Below are 19,118 nucleotides of genomic sequence, written 5' to 3' on the forward strand. Positions count from 1 at the left end.
ACCACAGCCTAGAGTCTGGGCCTCAGCTTTGCAAACTCAGCAGCTTGGTATGATCACCATTCCTGGTGACTGATTTGATTCAAGGGAACCAACCTCACAAGAGGTGAATGCATAAACCAGTATAACCACCGAGTGGATGGGAATAGTTATGAGCATTCTCTCTTAAAGGAAAATCCATTCAGAAACCAAATAACAATCAGAAGATTGCATAATGAATATGGAATAGGAGCTAAGGGATATTTCCTCTGGGTCCTGGAGAGACCAGAACCTCATGAGAACGCAAATCTCTAGTTACTGAAATACTTATGCCCACCAGGACTCTTGCTGCCTGGTGACTCTTTCCAGGTCCCAGGTTGCCCGTCGCCCACATTATCTTCAGGCTGTCAATTAATTAGATTGAAGCGTTCTTAATCAGAGTCACATTCCAAATAAGCCCTCTTGGACTTAGGCATCCAAATCACAGGACTGGTTTGAACTGTTCTTTTCAGTATGAGACACATTTTGCTGACAGTCTTCATTTGGTTCTACGGAGGGCTCAGTTTATTTGCTCACCTTATTTCCAAGATTTTGGAGGGAACGTCACTCTTCCTTGCAGTTTCCTATTATTTATTACACTAACTTTCCCAGGAAATAAATATATACAAGTTTCAAAGTCAACCTCAAAAGTGCAGGATGGGGAAGAGCTCCCGTAGCAGCTGTCACATGACAGGTTTTGCTGCCTGCACGCTGAAAGGGCCCGGGGTCCCCAGCCTTTTGCTACCTCTTCTCTGAGCTAAACACCCCTCACGTCTCCCGGTGATCATTTGGAGTGAGGTCTGAAAGAGGCTTCGTTGTCGCTGTCCCCCACGTCGAGGGCCCCCACGGGACGCGGCGCCCCAGATGTTCACAAACATTTATGCAACATCCACTACAGTCCGGCCCCGAGACTCTAAAGGACTCGGGCACCGCCTGCCCTAAAGGAGCTCCGGGTAGTCGGTGGGGCTTCACCAACTCTGACGAAGTAGGCAGCATTTAATCCACACTTGACAGCCAGGTACTAGAACAAAGAAACGTGTTCGGAAGTTCTGGGAACCCTAGCGGAGCAACACCAGCTTTGTCTTCGGCCTGGCCCCGCAGCTTCAGTGACGGGTACCTCTCCGCACCTGGGGGCACCTGGGGGCCCCGGGCGCCCCGCCCCCGCCCGGAGCCTTGCCTTCCGCCCGGAGCCCCGCCTTCTGCCCCGCAGCCCTATCCCCGGCTCCCATTGGCTGCGGGAGGAGGCGGCGAGCCAATCCCCGCACACTCTAACGCCCTCCGCCTGGGATCACTTCCGCCGCCGGGCCAGGCCCCGCCCCGCTCGCCCGGCGTCGCGGAGCGGCGGAGTCAAGATGGAGGAGTACGCGCGCGAGCCTTGGTGAGTCCGCCCGCCGCCCGCCGCCTGCCCCTCTGCCCCTGCCCGGCCCCCGGAGCGAGGCCGCTCTCAGCCGCGGGCTCGGCAGCGCCGGGGGCCGTGGGCACCCGGGCGTGAGCAGCCGGCTAGTCAGCGGGGGCCGCGGGGGCCGCGGGGGCCGCGCCAGGTGACCTTGCGGTAACTCGAGGGCGCCCCGTCTCGGCTGTGTGGCCCCGGCCCCTGCCCGGCCCGCGGGTCGGGAGCAGCCCCTCTGCCCGCCGGCGACCTTGGGCTCGTCCTTGCGCTCGGGTGGCTCGGCCTGCGTGGGGAGGAGGCGGTGCCCGGGGAGGGTCCGCGTGGGCGCGGCGGCCGTGGTCCGGGCTGGGGTTTCCCCGTGGGGAGGGGCGGCGCGGTCGGGGAAACGGGGAGAGTAGCGTGTGTTCTCGAAAAGCCGGCGACGGGGCTCTGTTCATTCGGCATTTAGCGAGGGGAGGTGGTCTCTGCCCCGCGCTCGGTCGGTCCCAGGAATGAAAGCATAGAGGAGTCAGGCACGCACACAGTTTAAGGCTTCGGAGGTCATGAGTGAAAAATCAAATCTTGTTTTTTGGGTTAATCACCTGTGTTTTTTGTAAGAGCAAGAACCAAGGTGTTCTCCAGCTGTGTGAAAAGGCCCAGGGCTTTACATTCTGACCTTGCCAGCATTAGCCATGTTGCCTGCTTTGTGCTTTTTTTCCTCCCTGAAATAAGATACAGAGTGTATGTTTCAGCGCCTCCCAGCTCTTTAAATTTACCTTCTCCAAAGGTAGTGGTCCCCCTTCCTGGGTTGTGCTCAGGTGTGCGGGACTCAGCATGCCGTACGCTGCTGTTGTCACCTGCTCTTGGCTATGATATCGTGAAGCAGGTTGGCAAGAGGGGAAAATACTTGACTTTCTTGGGTTAAAGATGTTATGGGAATCATGAATTTTCATCTACTGCTTCATTAGGTGGCCCCTTTGCTTTCTCAGTACATATGTCCTGAAGCAGTACAGTCAGTTGTCTGGTTGGTTTTATACTCAAAACTGCTTTGATCTTCTGGACTACCCTGTTTTGTGAAGTCATCCGAGCACAAACTATAAGCATCTTTCTCCTCCCTCTGCACCCGCCCCAACGCCATAGGCAGCCTGAATTCTTTCAAACCTTCCACCTTTCATTTCCTATTGTCAGGATCTTACCTGGCAGCCTTAATGCCTTTTACAGTAGTTTCCTAATTGCTTTCCTTTTCTTCAGTCCTTTTTAATACATCATAGGTACTTAATCGTCCTGAATACTTTTTAATCATGTGTTTTCTTTTCAGAAGCCCTAGTCTATAGGATATAGTGGAAAGAATTTGGGGCCTTTGGCGTACTAGATTTTGTATTTAAATTGGTTCTACCAGTTATTACCTATATGACCTTGGGCCTCTGTTCATCTGTAAAATGGAGAGGAGACAGGAATACTCTTCTGCAAAGTTAAAAGATTAGGGAGTCTCTAAGAAAATAAGCTGGCTTTCTTGAAAATCAGGTTATTTGCACTATAAGGCACCTGAAACATAGTTGATACTTAATAAATGATAACTTTAATCTTGTGGTTAGTTATTGGTTCCCTGTTGCCCTATATTTGTCTGGCATTTACATTTAGAGTCTGGCTTCAACCTTCTTTTTCTGTATCCATCACTTCCCTGCAGGAACCTTGATTTAGCCAGACTTAGTTCAGAAACTATTTCCATCTTGCCTTTGTTTTGGACGTCCTCTCTTGGAATACTGTGGCTGCTCTCTGATCTGAATCCTGCTATTCTTTACTGATTTTTTAAATACTCATTTTCATTCTGATTGTAGGATCATTTAGGTTCGATCATTTAGAGTTAGTGACTCTCCTTTGTCTTTCCTTTTTACTTTTTTATTTTTTTGGCCGCAGCACGCAGCTTGTGGGATCTTAGTTCCCCAACCATGGATCGAACCTGGGCCCCGGCAGTGAAAGCACCGAGTCTTAACCACTGGACCACCAGGGAATTCCCTATCTCTTTACTTCTATTAATGTTTCTACCATTTTGAAGAAATTTTCCTAATCCTTTTTAGTCTCTCAGAGCACTGCTTCTCAAACTTTTAAAGTGAAATCAAGTCACCCGTGGATTGTGTTAAGCTGTAGACTCTTGATTTAGTAGGTCCTGAGTGGGACCTCCCCAGGGCCTGCATTTCTAATGAGTTCCCAGGTGTTGCTGATTTTGCATTTAGGCCTGCAGGAAGCAAGCCTTGGGTAGCAAGGCCCCGAAGCATCAGGCTGACAGTTGGAACATCTGCTGCGTGAGATCGTCATTCTGTACAAGCTCCTGATTTGTGTTAGACTTGGAAAGGACCAGGTGTTTCGTGTCGATCTGGCAAAGTGAGAAATTACTTCTTATTCAGATTCTTCAGCAGCAACGATGCGCTGAACTCACACGTTTACTTGAGCAGTTGGATTGCCCATAGGGTCGGTACAGCATTTTACCCTTGACACTGCAAAAGACATTTATGAATTGAACTATTCACAGACTTGTTTTTGTTTTTGTTTCTTTTGGCCATGCCGCGAGGCTTGCGGGATCTTAGTTCCCCAACCAAGGATCGAACCCAGGCCACCACAAGTGAAAGTGCCGCGTCCTAACCACTGGACTGCCAGGGAATTCCCATTCACAGACTTTTTAATAAGCCAGATTCCTAGAATAGTGGTTCTGTTCTACTGATCAGATTACTCATGTCATTGTGCTGCATGAGTTAGGGTGCTGCATTTGGAAGCCGGGTGTACGCATTTAACCTCCAATTATCAGATGTTAGAGGTTACCAGTGTGTTAAGTGGATCTGATACAAACTTAAGTTCCAAATGCTAACTTGGACTCAGTAAACCCAAAAAGAAGTTTTAAAATTTAAATAATGTGTCTTCTTCTGCGCCTGTTGAAACTTTATTCTTTGGGTCTCAGCTTTAAATTTTGCTACAGCTGGAGAGCTTTCCTTGATCCCCAGGCGACTGGGTCACCGTTGATTACAGTGTAATTTCCTAATGCTTGTTTATTTGCTTTTCACGGTGCCTTGGAATAGATGCACTAGTAGTTGAGTGAATGAATAAAGTGCTGTGAACAGTAGGGAGTTGAAGCCAGTTCCATTCCCTGTGGCTTAGAAGACTTGGGCTGAATAGATGTGGATCTGTTTAGAATCCTTAATCTTTGTCTGTATTTTATGGGCCAGATGTTACTGGTTGCAGTGAGCCCTGCCCTGGAATCTGTTGTATATCCCTTATTAACAAAGAGGGTTTTATGGTTTATAAATGAGAAATAAGCTCATCTTTTTTTTTTCTCTCTCTTTTCTGTTCTTAGCCCCTGGCGCATTGTGGACGACTGTGGTGGGGCCTTTACGATGGGAACCATAGGTGGCGGGATCTTTCAAGCAATCAAAGGTTTTCGCAATTCTCCGGTGGTAAGTGGGTGAATGGTCTCATGTCATCATTACTTGAGACCCGTTTGCGAATGTCACTTGGGCCCCATCAGTGGGTTGGAAGTGTGTTAGACTCCTGATGTATTTTTGGTTGCTTCCTTTTGTTTCCTTATAGGGAGTAAACCACAGACTGCGAGGGAGTCTGACAGCCGTTAGAACCAGGGCCCCACAGTTGGGAGGTAAGCAGAATGTTGCCATTTGTACTTCAGATGATTTTTTTCCTATTCTTTTGAAGATGAAACTCTGGTTTGTTTTCTTCTTTTTTAGATTATACCAGTTAGTGATTTTAGTTTGGTCTAAATAACAGCTTGTCACAAGTTAGTATCAATGCGAATGCTTGATTTATGATTTATTTGGAAAGTTAACTTGAATTGTTGCATCCATTTGAAAATCTGTCCTTCAGAAGCTCAGTGGGGTTTTGTTTTTGCTTGGTTTCATTTGATTTTCCCCTCTTATCCAGACAGTGTGTCTGCAGCTTAGGTTTGTGAGGGTCAGGAGTGATAACTTCTGGGTTAGCATGAAACTGAGGAGGATGTGAGCAGAAGCCTTAGGGTGTGTGCTAGGGATTGATGGAACGGGTGGGGCTCCCTCCAGGCTTAGCTTTGGGACATTGTGCCGAGGTCAGCGCAAAGGTGGATGTTCATCACACTCTTTAAGCTCGGTAACTCAGAAGCTGGGAGAGGGGAGAATAAGAAAGCTGGGAGCTTATATTTGCTTGCAAACATACAGTCAGGCTGAAGAGACCACATATAACACATGAAATGGGCTTAGCACTTTCAGTCGTTCCTTAGTGATTTTGTGCATCAGAAGAAATAATCTTCTCTGTTTTTATAGCATTTGTTTTCTTTAGAAGATAGTAGCCAATGTCTGTTGTTTATTGAGTGCCTGCCATGTGCCAGGCACTCCAGGTGTTTTACAGGATTATTTTATTTAGTCCTCACAGCAACACAGGAGGTGAGTACTATTATCTCCATTTTCCAGATGAGGAAATTGAGGCTCCGAGGGTTGAAGTGATGGTGTATCTGTTTCCTGTTTTTCTCTCTGTAATAATTGTACACCCTGGAAAGTAAACAGTGACTAATTTTCCTTTGTTTTAATGGTTACCGTGTTGTTTAAGAGTGATAAGTAGTAAAAAAAAAAAAAAAAAGTACACACCAAACCCTGAACCTTTGATAAATGCAGAAGTCATACAGGTTTTAACAGGTTTCTTGAGAGGCTGCTTCTATCACATGCATTTTCAGTGAATAAAAAAAAAATCAGGTAACTGTCACAGCCAAGAAGAGCCTAAGGAGGTATGACTACCAAATGTTATGAGGTGTCCTGGAACAGAAGAAGGACATAAAAACTAAGGATATGTGAATTAAGTATGGACGTCAGTTAATAATGTGTCAGTATTGGGTTGCTGTGACAAATGCACGGTGCTGATGTTAGATGCTGGGGAGACTGGGTGTGGGGTACGTGGGAGCTGTACCATCTTCACGGCTTTGCTGTGACTCTGAAACTAGTCTAAGAATAAAGGTTTGGTTAAAAAACAATCAGGGTGGGCTTCCCTGGTGGCGCAGTGGTTGAGAATCTGCCTGCCAATGCAGGCGACACGGGTTCGAGCCCTGGTCTGGGAAGATCCCACATGCCGCGGAGCAACTAGGCCCGTGAGCCACAACTACTGAGCCTGCGCGTCTGGGGCCTGTGCTCCGCAACAGGAGAGGCCACGATAGTGAGAGGCCCGCGCACCGCTATGAAGAGTGGCCCCCACTTGCCACAACTAGAGAAAGCCCTCGCACAGAAACGAAGACCCAACACAGCCATAAATAAATAAATAAAAATTTAAAAAAAAAAAAAAAACAGGGTGAAATAGAGGAAGAGTAGGTTGTGGTGTGAGTGAATTGGGGTCAGCCTTTTTAAGGAAACTACTGAGGAATCTTTATGGAGTCTTGAATTTTAAAAGTACTGGGATGGCACTTCCAGTTAATTCAGTGAGCGTTTACTGAGCTCTTCCAATTAAGCTCCTGGGAAAAGGCAGTGTGGGAAAGTCATAGTTGTGTCCTGAAAGGTCTTGTATTTTCATAGTGGAAATAAGACATGCTTTTGATATGTCCCCATTATGCTTCCAGCCCTTCCTTGCGTTTTGGAACAAGATGTTCCAGGCTCATCTTGTACTTTCCCTGCTTGAGTGTAGAGTCAGCCGTCCCCAAGGAGTCCTGCTTCCTTCTAGTTGAGAATGGTACTTAGGAGCCAAAATCTGGGCACTAAGTGTATCATTGCTGTGGGGCATTGCTGTTCCCAGGCCTTCTTAGGAATGTACTGTATGTATATGAACACACACTAACCACGTACACATACATACACAAGTTTGTATCTATGTTTCTGTATATCTATACGTATTAGGAATCATGGGTTCACGCTGATACCTCTAACTCCAGTCCAGCCCCACAGGTTCATTCTCTTTTCTCTTTTCATACGAATACTTTCCTCCTTGCCTGACTTGGGCTAGGGCACCCCATAACAGGCCACCCTTCCACGTGGGCACACTGATCTCCATGCACGGGAGTGTCCTGCCTGTGGACGCCTCCTCACCCTGCTCTGGCTGTGGCTGCCCGCACGGGGCCGCCCTTTCGTGTGGACTCGGTCTCCTCTCTCATCAGCCACCATAGCTACTCTGGCAGTCATTCTTGGCGTGGGGAGAGTTCAGACCCTTGTGAGGGAGTGGGAGAGCCTTGTTTGAGGAATTTGGTGAGATAATTCTAATACACCTGGACATATCTCTCTCCCAGGCACAGAGCCACTGAGTTAGAAGGACGGACTATTTCATTTGTATGTAGTATGTGGTATTTAGTGTTGGACCGAAAAGGAGGAGGCTCAGGCATAGTTTATTTTTATTTTTAAAAAATATTTATTTGTCTCGTCCGGGTCTTAGTTGCGGCACGTGGGATCTTCGTTATGGCACGCAGGATCTTTTTATTTTATTTTTTTAATTAATTTATTTTTAAAAAATTTATTTATTTATTTATTTTTGGCTGAGTTGGGTCTTCGTTGATGCACAAGGGCTTTCTCTAGTTGCGGCGAGTGGGGGCTACTCTTCGTTGCAGTGCGCGGGCTTCTCATTGCGGTGGCTTCTCTTGTTGCAGAGCATGGACTCTAGGCACGTGGGCTCAGTAGTTGTGGCCCGTGTGCTCTAGAGCACAGGCTCAGTAGCTGTGGTGCACGGGCTTAGTTGCTCCACGGCATGTGGGATCTTCCCGGACCAGGGCACGAACCTGTGTCCCCTGCATTGGCAGGCAGATTCTTAACCACTGTGCCACCTGGAAAGTCCCCAGGATCTTTTTAGTTGCAGCATGCGGGATCTTTTTCTTAGCCGCGGCATGCGGGATCTTTTTTTTAGTTGAGGCACGTGGGATCTTTGTTGCCACATGCTGGATCTTTAGTTGCGGCATGTGGGCTCTTTTAGTTGCAACATGTGGGATCTTTAGTTGCGGCATGCGGGATCTTTAGTTGCGGCATGCGGGATCTTTAGTTGCGGCATGCGGGATCTTTAGTTGCGGCATGTGGGATCTTTAGTTGTGGCATGCGGGATCTTTTTAGTTGCAGCATGTGGGATCTTTGTTGCCGTTATGTGGGATCTTTAGTTGCGGCATGTGTGTGGGATGTAGTTCTCTGACCAGGGATCAAACCTGGGCCCCCTGCATTGGGAGCATGGAGTCTTAACCACTGGACCACCAGGGAAGTCCCTTGTGCATGCTTTAACTGGTTATATCTGCTGGATTTAACTCACAGGGTGAGCTCTGGAGAAGGGTGCTGGTGATGATCTGGTTCAGACAGTTGGCGGAACCCAGTTTATTGTCCTTATTAACACACCCCTGCTGCTGTGAGGTTTCAGAGGGTGAAGGATAACCTGACAAGGGCTCCTCAGTGCGGTTTTTCTTCTTTCTTTAATCTTAATATAAGAACTCTTCATAGAGTGTAAGTCATGTGTATTCATTTTAGAAGATTTGGAAAATAAAAGCACAAAGCAGTGAAATCGTCTGTTATCATCTGTCACCCAGAGATGCTGACAATTAAAATCTTGGTGTTGCCTTTTTATGTTTTGTGTGTACTTATACATGTGTATGTGTGGGTGTTTGTTTTTTATTTTACAGAATAGTCACTGTGTTTAGGAAGAGTTTAAAGTGCAAAATAATCTGACTTAGGGTTGCTTTTAGTTTCATGCTTGAGGAGTAAAGGATAGAAATGAGAGAGGAAAGGTAATTCCCGTTCCCTCGAGGTTCCATAATTCGAACTGTTTGTATCACCCTTTTGCCCTTTATGTGTATTGGCTTACGCCTGTAGTACATCCCAAAATAGCCCGGTTTCTTCTGTGTTCACGTTGGTGATTTTCGTAGAGCAGGTGCTCAGTGGCACTGACTGAAGAAAAGAAAAATAGAGGTAAGATGAAGCTTTAGTAAAAGAAAAGAAGGAAGGAGGACACTTTTTAAACAGATGCACAGTCTTCTGAAAGGGGGTTTGAATGGGTTTAGCCCAACTCTTTTAGGCCTGGCTTATTTCTTTTAGGCTTTGGGCCATTGCTGATTTCCCTGCTGATGTAATACAAACCAAGCTTTATTAAAAAGATAAGTATTCTGACTCCTGTTCGGTGCTTATTCAAACTTGTTTGCATGTGTTTGTGAGAGTTTTAAGAATATAGTGAGTGTTGTTATTTAAGCTTGTTTTTGACTATTACATTTAAAGTCTAAAATATAAAAAATGAAATTTATTTGTTTTGTTTTTAAATAAAATAGGTAGCTTTGCAGTTTGGGGAGGTCTGTTTTCCATGATTGACTGCAGTATGGTTCAAGTCAGAGGGAAAGAAGATCCCTGGAACTCCATCACGAGTGGTGCCTTAACAGGAGCCATCCTGGCAGCAAGAAGTAAGCAGTCAGAGACACACGCATTGAAGCCAACCTCTGCCTGAATTTAGGGACATCTGTAGTAGATAAACTGAGCATTGTGTAACTCGGTATAGTGTGAGTGTATGTGGTGATTTGGGGGGAAAAGTAAAAGGATCTCTTAACTTGGAATGTTGAGAACAAGAGAGCCTGGGGCTCTAACCAGTGATCACCGTGGTTAAGAGCAGTTCAAGTTCTGGTTCTGCCACTTTCTAGCTGTGTGACTGGGCAGTTTCTTTCCTCAGCCTCTGGAGTTAACCATCGTACCTGTCACACAGCATTGTTATGAGTGAAGAGCTTAGACCCATCTTCTGGGTCTTTGGGACAGAGAGCAACCTAGAATCCCTTTGGGCGTGGTGGGTGGGCCCAGGAGTCAGCACCCTCTTCTGTGAAGGGCCAGGTAGTAAATGTGTGGGCTTCGTGGGTTGTGAGGGCTTGCGTCACACGTACTCAGCTCTGCTGTCATGAGCGCAGCCTAGACAGTACGTGAATGAACGCACATGCTGTCCCAATACAACTTCATTTACACAAGCAGGCCGTGGGCTGGATTTGACCTGCGGGCCATAGTTTGCTGACCCCAGTCTTGGTCAGCGAGAAAGGGGGTTTGGGAACGGGGGGTAGCATGGAGCCCTATGGACAGGTCTTTGCTTTATGGTATCTTACATTAACCTGGATTTCTGTTGAAGTAACCTCTCTGTTCTCAATGTGCTCAGACGGACCAGTGGCCATGGTTGGGTCAGCCGCGATGGGTGGCATTCTGCTAGCTCTCATTGAAGGAGCTGGTATCTTGTTGACAAGATTTGCCTCTGCCCAGTTTCCCAACGGTGAGTCGTCTTTCTGCCTAACACCACAGCTCAGACGTTTGAAATGGTTTCCCGATGTCTGCTAAAATGTGGTAGTTTGAGATCTTTGCATCACACATGAATACGCCGTGCTTCGTGAGGGTTCTGGTAATAGGCCGTGGCTCTGCACACGTGTGGGTGCAGTTAGCTGTGTTTAATCTCAGTAACAGAATGCTTCGGCTAGATGATGCTGTCGATCTTTCCTTATAGTTCTTAGGGTTTAGCAGCGCTCACTTGCTCATTCTAAGAAATTGCCGATCATTTCAGCGGTGCGGGAAGAAAGGTCCCTGCAGACGTGGAACAATGATGGCCGTCAGTCGCCAACTTATTACTGCCTGTGTGGGGGGCACCGCTCTAGCTGCCGGGGGCCGTGGGAGTGTCAGGCTGACACGCTCACAGATAAGTGAGATCATCTGGTTGTGCTGCTTCCTTGAAGAAGGTGAAGTAGCGGGAGAAGGTGACTCGTGGTTGGAGGTCACTTAGGGCTGGAAGGAGAGTTTTTCTGAGAAGTTGGTGATGTAACGTGTTGCTCCTGTTGCTCTTGCCTGGTGCAGGGGAAGGTGAAGTGGTGCGCGGTTAGTGGTCCACAGGCCATCACCACGTGGTCAGGGAGTGTCTGCTCAGCCGTTAACGTGTGCAGATTCTTGTAACTTAGAAAACTTGAGTTGTCTAAATGGGAATATTCCTTGACATTGGAAGGAAGCAGAAAGACACTGAGGATCATAGTGGGGAAGAGCTGACCTGGCATTTGGGGAAGGAAATATGCAGAATGGTGAGACTTGTTGAAAGTTATTTTTGGAGCTTGGAAAGGATTCAGCATAGAGTTAGGGACAGGTCACAGCTCCCGATTCGATTTGATTTCCCTGAGGCACCAGGCGAGAGATTCGGTGTCTTTTGGGCACGGTTCTGAGGCCTGCTTCTCGTGGCCAGTGGATGACCCGGGTGACTCCTGGGCCCTCGGTCCTCGCTTCTGTTTTCAATCATTATTTCTCACTGAATACTCTGTTGTGATGGCCACTTTCTTATTTTGCTTTTTAGTTTAGCACTTTAGTGTGAAAGACTTCACATAAGATGTGAGAAAAGTTCCATGTTTGCAGAAATTCAGAAATTGATAGAACAAGAACTCAGTCACACTGTCTTGTAGGATTTAGCCTTGTTTGCTTGGGTTTAGGCTTCTTTCCTCGGAAGGAGTTCTCTAAAAGAACTGCTTTTTATTTTAGACAGGAGGAGTGTTTCCGAAAGGCTATGCGGGGGCAAAAATCTTTGAAAAGTTAATCATATTTTTCCAGTTAACTTACATGAAAGAGTTCTTAAAACAGAAAGACGAGATAAAACTGTATCGAAATGGTAACAATGGTTATTTTTGGTTTATCTTTTTCACCCAGTGTCTTCTCCAGCTTTCTGTAATGAACAGATATTTTTAGAATATAAAAAAAAAACCACTGGAGTAAAGTGTTGGAAAGAAAGCCCTCTTTACCACTGTCCTCTTTCTCTTTTCCTTCCAGATATTTTTTAGTCTGCCTCAGTTTCCCTGAAGAAAAGAGGAGTGATTATTCCCATTAAAGTCTTTTTTTTAAAGAGCCACATTTTTTCTTAGGTCACAGGCCGTCTCATCCTTTGAAAGCAAATACTACAACACTTAGTTCTGCGCAAGCTAGGGGATGGGGGTGTCTTCCTATTTCAGGACCCATTCCTTACTTAGTTGTATATAAATTGTATTACTGAGTTCTCTTGAAACATGACTAAGGTACTTAAACTTTGTGAAAATAATTTTAAATAGCTACTGAAAAATACATCAGGAGGTGTGAGAGATTCGTCCAGTCCTGATATGGCAGCTTGTTCAGCAGTTGCTTTAAAACTGGCATGTTGTTTCTTGCTGTAATTATTCCATCTGACTTTGCTGGCATAGCATTCGAGAGCTGCTCATTCTGGAGCAGAAGGGACGCCAGGCTGCCATATGTTAAGGCGCTCTCGTGGGAATCGGGCAGCTCTACAAAGAAATTCAGATTACAGCTCTGATGCAGCACTTTTTTTCCTGAGTTGATTGATCTGCTCTCTACAGAGACTTGTCCCTTTAAATTACGTAATATTCAGGTGGTGTTTAAATTCCCTCTTAATTGCAGGTCCTCCGTTTGCTGAAGACCCCTCCCAGTTGCCTTCGGCCCAGTTACCATCCTCACCTTTCGGGGACTATCAACAATACCAGTAGGACCTCTCTCCCAGGACTTCTGTAACAGAATGAGCTGCGGTTCAAGGAAGGATTTCAGAAGGTCAAATTCAGTCTGTTTTTAAAACTGTAGGTGGGACAACTATGGCCAAATAGGCTGTGAAGAGACATTTAGCACATTTTTCTATTTAAAGGAACGTGGGGGGTGGGGGAGGGTCTTAAAAGATAATACATTTATTTATTCACACTTGGATTGTGTTTGTGATCAAAATAAATGTCTGAAATCTTTAGAAGGAAAAACAGTAAGTGCTTGGAAGATGAAGGACCAGTGGCAAACAGCAATGAAGCATGACCATCATTTCCTTGGGGACCTCTCTGCCTGGTTTTGTTCTGTTAAACAATAAAAAACGCCAGGAGATTGCTCTTTCTATTAAGATAAGTTGCAGAGTTCTACTTTTCGTCCTTGAATTCAAATAATGCAGAGTCCATTGAAAGTTGCACGTGGTGCAGTCATCAAGGATTGGTCCACAGCAAACACTTCTGGGCTGGAAGGCTGCGGGAAAGTGCTTAGCCTTCTCCTTGCAAGTAAAAAAATATGCCACGTCTTGATTTTGAGGGTGTCGGATACAAAACTCTCTTCACCTCTGAAGCTACTGTGTCTTGATTCTTAATCATCAGAAAAGCTTCCTTCCGGTATACCCAGTTCTGTATGAGAAGGTTCCTGGAGGGCATAATAGCCCTGGAAAAGTTTGGCATTTATGGTATGCTGGAAAGTAAAATACATGCTGTTTTTAATGTGTTGCAAGTCCCCTGAAGCTGATCTTCGTCGAGGGTGTGTTTTGGGGTCTGGCCGGGCCTGGAAAATGGATTAGCATTTCAGAATAGGCCATTTTACTGGCTGTGGTGGAGATGCCATGCGGCCTTACAGGAGGCAGGCTGTCACTCCCCATTTGCCTGCCTCTGTGTGAAACGGAGAGCAAATCCGTGTGGGTGTGGTGAGCACACACATATTTTGGCCCAGTGCCACGTACGTAGTAAGCATTTAATTTACTAATGCTGGTTCGATCTTTGTGTGGTAAAATATACAGGAAATCATATCATTTTAACCATTTGTAAGTGTACAGTTCAGTGGAATTTAAATTAGTGTAACAGTCACCATTGTGTATCCCAAAACTTCCTCATCATCACCAACAGAAACTCCCCATCCCGCCTTCCCCCAGCTCCTGGTAACCACAGGTCTACTTGCTGTCTCTGAGTTTGCCTATTCTGGGTACCTTGTATAAGTGGAACCGTACGATATTCGTCCTTCTGTGTCGCTCTTATTTCATGGAGCATCATGTTTTAAGGTCCGTCTGTGGTGTAGCATAAACCAACACTTCGTGCCTTTCAATGGCTGAGTAATATTGCATGGTATGCAGAGATCACATTTTATTTCTCCATTCATCCATTGATGGACACTTGGGCTGTTTACACCGTGTGACTCTTGTGAATAACATGGGCATACAAATATCTGAGCCCCTGCTTTCCGTTCCTTTGGGTGTAGACCTAGGAGTGGCGTTGCTGGGGCATGTGGTAGTTCTATGTTTAACTTTTGGAAGAAGCACCAAACTTTTCCACAGCGCTGCACCATTTGACATTTCCACCAGCAGTGCACGAAGGTTCCCATTTCTCCACATCCTTGCCAACACTTTTATTTTCCTTTAAATAAATACATTATAGCCAGTCTAGTATGTGTGATGTATCTCATTGTGGTTCTGATTTGCGTTCTCCTGGTGACTAACGTACCGCGCTTATTGGCCATTTGTGAGTATTTGGGATTTGTCTTTCAGTCTGTAGCTCTTTTGACTTCCAGGAGTAAATGTAAGGAGATGTTATCAGAAGAACAGTTCAAAGCTGAGGGCATGTTGAATCACAGATAAAATGCTTTACATTTCTTAAGGTCTCCTAAACTCTTAAATGGCATATTGGTTTGGAAAGTAAGTTCCTTTCTTGTGAATTCGGAGTCTGACGGGTGTGTGTATGTGATGCTGGCATGTTTTTGCCATTTTATTGGTTAACTCAGCATATCTGAAGCAATCCTTGGTTACAGATGAATTTTCTGGAAGGAGGGGTGGGGGGGAAGAGAAGAAGCTTGAAAAAGACGGAAAACCAGTTCCTTTTGAAGAACTTGACATTTAATTCCACAGTATGTGGGACGGCAGGTAGAAACCCCGAAAACCTTTCCCGTTGTTTCCCTGCTGCGTGCCCCTCTCGTCCTCGGCGGATGCCCCCTTCCTCTGTCCCGCACTTAAGAGAGCTGCTGCTCTGGGCAGAGCCTGCCGCCCACCTGCCTGCTGGGGCTTGGCCTGAGCGGAGTGGCTCCGTCTCCGTCACGTGTCTAGTGTGGAGACGGGGGGCCGGGGAGGAGAGGTGAAGGGGGAAGCACACTTCATTCCTCTGGTTTTCTACTGGAAGCCTCGTGCCGTCTGCGTTTCCACGCACAGGTGTTTCATAACCGCCCAAGAGCGTCCTCGTGTGCTGTGTCCTCTGCCTGCCCCCGTTTATCCAGCGGGCTCGTTCCTGGTGGTCTGAGGACCAGCTTGAGCGCCCCCGCAGCCTCCCGTCCCCTCTCCGTGTCCTGTTGTCGCACTCTGCACAGCAGGAGGAGATGGTGAGCGGTTTGTTTTGTTTTCTCTCCTCCACCTTTTTCCCCAACATTTTTTCAATGAAAATATCAAACCTGTAGAGTTGAGGTTCACAGTGAACAAACATATACCCATCACCTAGCTTCTATGATTAACTTTACAATACTTTACCGTTGTGTACCTGTTCACCTATCACCCGTTTCCTAATAAAATTGAAATTTATGAAATCCATTGATAAGCTTTATAAGATGTGATTTAAAAAAAAATTTTATTGGAGTATAGTTGATTTACAATGTTGTATTAGTTTCAGGTGTGCAGTAAAATGAATCAGTTATACATTGATTTTTTTTTTAAGTTTAGCAAATAATAGAAACCAGGTAGTTTAGATTCTAATAAATATCTTAAAATACCTATTTGAAATGTTTAATGCATATTCTAAAACTAATTTTGGTGTACAAGAACCCAGAATAAAAGGTAAAATCATGAAAATTGTTTTAATTACCAAGATAAATGCAGAAACAAGCAGACAGGAAGAAATTTTTCCCTAGGTCTTTTTCCGGAATAATGGAGTGGTTTCCTCAGTTTCAAGGTTGAAATGCTCATCAGAAAGATCCCATCTGCTTCTCCCTTTTTTCCTTAGTATCTGACACTTTGTGTGAAATTGGCCTGAAATAGTGAATTTCTGAGTCAGGGTTGGAACACGTGGGTTACAGCTGCATCTGTTGAAAGCCCATCTGTTTTCTTATATGAAATGTCTGCAGATTGTGACGGCGTGGTCACAGCTCCACCATGTGGTGCATTAGTTTTAGAACACACAGTACTTTGCTGCTGGTTTTGCTTTGTACAGTACCTTACCTTTTAGAGAAAAAGTCAGCCACCTAAGGCTCAAGGGCCAAATTTACCCTGCTGCCTCTTTTTGTAAGGCCTGTGAGTGAAGAATGGATTTAAAGTTTTTCTAAGGGTTGAAAAAAAATCAAAAGAAGAAAAATGTTTCATGGCACATGGAAATGACATGAAATGAAGATTTCGGTGTCCATAAATACAGTTCTGTTGGTGCACAGCCATACGACGTCTTCACGTTTTATGAGCGACCTGCTCTCATACGACACAGCAGAGTTAAGCGGCCGCGTCAGAGACCTCAGGGCACACAACTCCTGACATGTTTGCCCGTTAGAGAAAAAAAATTGCTGGCCTCTGTTTTAGAGCAGCTAAAAATAGAAAGATTTATTTTATCTAAACTGATTCCATTTCTAGCACTCCTTTTCTTTGTGTGGACCCAAGTTCTTCTCTGGTATCATAGTCCTTCTGTCTCAGGAGCGTCCTCTAACATTTCTCATAGGGTAGGATTATATGGGTGGATCCAGATGGATGCCTAGGGATGTAGTGGGTGGCATTATAGGAGAGGAGCTTTTATATAAAAGCTCCTTATGCCCTGAGCTTTTATAGTGGGCAGTAGCATTCCTGCTTTTGCCTCTGAGGGAGACATTACCTTTATTATACTAGATAGTGAGCGTGACTTCCCTTTGCTCCAAACCGAGACCCTGTCTCTGTCTTGGAAGGGTGTAAGCCAGTTTACCAGCCTTACCACTGTGGGCGTTTAGGGCTGGATAATTAGTTGTGGGGACCTGTCCTGTGCAATGTAGGATGTCGGATCCCTGGCCTCTGCCCACTGGATGCCAGCAGCACCTCCTCTCCCAGTTGTAACCACCAAATGTGTCTCTCGATGTTGTCAGATATCTCCTAGTGGGCAAAACCGGTCCTGGTTGAGAACCATTATGATAAGCATACCCTTTGCTCCAGAGGAAGTCACCATCTGTCTTTCAGAGTGGCTCTCTATACAAGCATCCTCGACCAGATGGTCCAGAACAAAGGGCACTCAGCGGCTCATTTCTGCAAGATGTGCAGAAGCGCACGTGATCCGTGGAGAGTTGGCTCCCAGCGTTGGTTTTAACTTAATTGCATTCTGATTAAAGGAATGTTGTTCTGTGTGCCATCGATTCTTTTCTTTGTTGCGAGTTTTTCATGGCCTATCTATGGTTAGTTTTGTGTGTTTTCTCTAATGGTTAGGTGCAAAGTTTGGTGTGTGTTGATTAGGTCAAGATTGTGACATTTTTGTACAGATCTTTTATGTCTGTATGACTTTTGTCTGTTTGATCTGTTAATTGCCGGGGGAGGTACGTAAACCTCTCTGTTGGCGGATTTGCCCATTTCCCTTGTAATTCTGTTAACTTCTGCTTTCTATAGTTTGAGGCTATACTGTTAGGTACATGCCCAGTATGTGAGCTAGAACACTGACGAGTAGTTTACGTCTGGGTATTTATGAGCTCTGCTTCCTCCAGCCTAGGGTAAGTACCATCCTCTCCAGCTCATTTCCTTTTTTTCCTTGATTTTTAAAAATCATACTACATATTTTCCCATTTGTTGGCTTGTGAGTTATATTCATTTTATATTCCTTAAGTGATTTTCTTGAAAATCTTAAAACGCATACCTAAGAAAAAAATCTCACATTTATCCCTCTCCCTCTCTTCCTGATAATCCAAGGAGTTTAGAATGCTTCAACTTCAATCACCCCCTGTTCTTATATACATTTAGTCTAATATTTTCATTTTACTCTGATTCCCTCATGCAAACATTATTAATATATATTTATTATTGCTGCTTTATACAGTGTTTAAATTTTCCCACTTTTTTTGCTCACCATTCCTTTTTTCATCTCATTTTCCTTCTTGAAGTAATTCCTTTAGAAGTTCTTTAGTAGGAGTCTGTTGATGGTGAACACTGAATTTTTGTCATCAAAAAATTTATTTGCCTTCATTCTTGGATGATAGTTTAGTTGGGTATACAGTTTTAAGTTGACAGGTTTTTTTCCTCAGTGTTTTGAAGATAATGCCTTCTGGCTTCTCTTGTTGCTAATGAGAGGTCTGTCCTTGGTCCAATTTCCATTTGTCGGTTTTTTATAAGAAACCTGTCTTTTTTCTTTGGGTATTCTTAAGACCTTTATGTCTTGGTCTTCCTCAGTTTAACTAAAACATGTCTAGGTGTAGATTTATTTTTATATTTTTGCTTGCAATTTGTTGTAACTTTTAAATCCTTAGAATCACACTTTCATCAATTCTAGAAGATTTTCAGCCATTATTCAAAATGTCCAAGATACGTTGCATTCTAAGCATTCAAAAGTGAGGGAAGGAGAAACGGAAGGAAGGAAAGAGAATGGATGGGATGAGAATGCTCTTATCCCCAGGGAGATGTGAACGCTGAAAGGAGAAGCAGCATAGTTCCACAGATGCTTGACTCTGCAGCCAAGGGTAAAAGGCCCTCGGGACTTCCCTGGGGGTGCAGTGGTTAAGAATCCGCCTGCCAATGCAGGGGACATGGGTTCGAGCCCTGGTCCAGGAAGATCCCACATGCCGCAGAGCAACTAAGCCTGTGTGCCACAACTACTGAGCCTGCGCTCTAGAGCCCGTGAGCCACAACTACTGAGCCCTCGTGCCACAACTAGTGAAGCCCGCGCACCTAGAGCCCGTGCTCCACAACAAGAGAAGCCACCGCAATCAGGAGCCGCGCACTGCAACGAAGAGTAGCCCCCGCTCGCCGCAACTAGAGAAAGCCCCCGTGGAGCAACGAAGACCCAACACAGCCAAAATAAATAAATCAAAAAAAAGAATCCGCCTGCCAGTGCAGGGGACACGGGCTTGAGCCCTGGTCCGGGAAGATCCCA

At 45.4% G+C, this 19,118-nt stretch overlaps 1 protein-coding gene across 1 annotated transcript; it reads left to right on the top strand.

The window, feature by feature from the left end:
• The first annotated feature begins 1,324 nt into the window (after positions 1-1,324).
• On the top strand, positions 1,325-13,571 carry TIMM17A (translocase of inner mitochondrial membrane 17A). Its single transcript, XM_036827492.1, has 6 exons — positions 1,325-1,393; positions 4,731-4,830; positions 4,964-5,027; positions 9,621-9,749; positions 10,481-10,591; positions 12,733-13,571. Exons 1-6 carry the CDS (start codon positions 1,368-1,370, stop codon positions 12,816-12,818), a joined length of 516 nt encoding a protein of 171 aa, XP_036683387.1. The 5' UTR covers positions 1,325-1,367; the 3' UTR covers positions 12,819-13,571.
• The last annotated feature ends 5,547 nt before the right edge of the window (positions 13,572-19,118 follow it).

This window comes from Balaenoptera musculus, chromosome 1 (genome assembly GCF_009873245.2).
Source record: "Balaenoptera musculus isolate JJ_BM4_2016_0621 chromosome 1, mBalMus1.pri.v3, whole genome shotgun sequence".
NCBI lineage: Eukaryota > Metazoa > Chordata > Mammalia > Artiodactyla > Balaenopteridae > Balaenoptera > Balaenoptera musculus.

Excerpts from the sequence above, each read along its gene's own strand:
- TIMM17A (XM_036827492.1), top strand. The coding sequence starts at position 1,368 with ATGGAGGAGTACGCGCGCGAGCCTTG. Across the intron at positions 1,394-4,730 it reads GAGTACGCGCGCGAGCCTTG|CCCCTGGCGCATTGTGGACG; the intron begins GTGAGTCCGCCC and ends TTCTGTTCTTAG. Across the intron at positions 4,831-4,963 it reads GTTTTCGCAATTCTCCGGTG|GGAGTAAACCACAGACTGCG; the intron begins GTAAGTGGGTGA and ends GTTTCCTTATAG.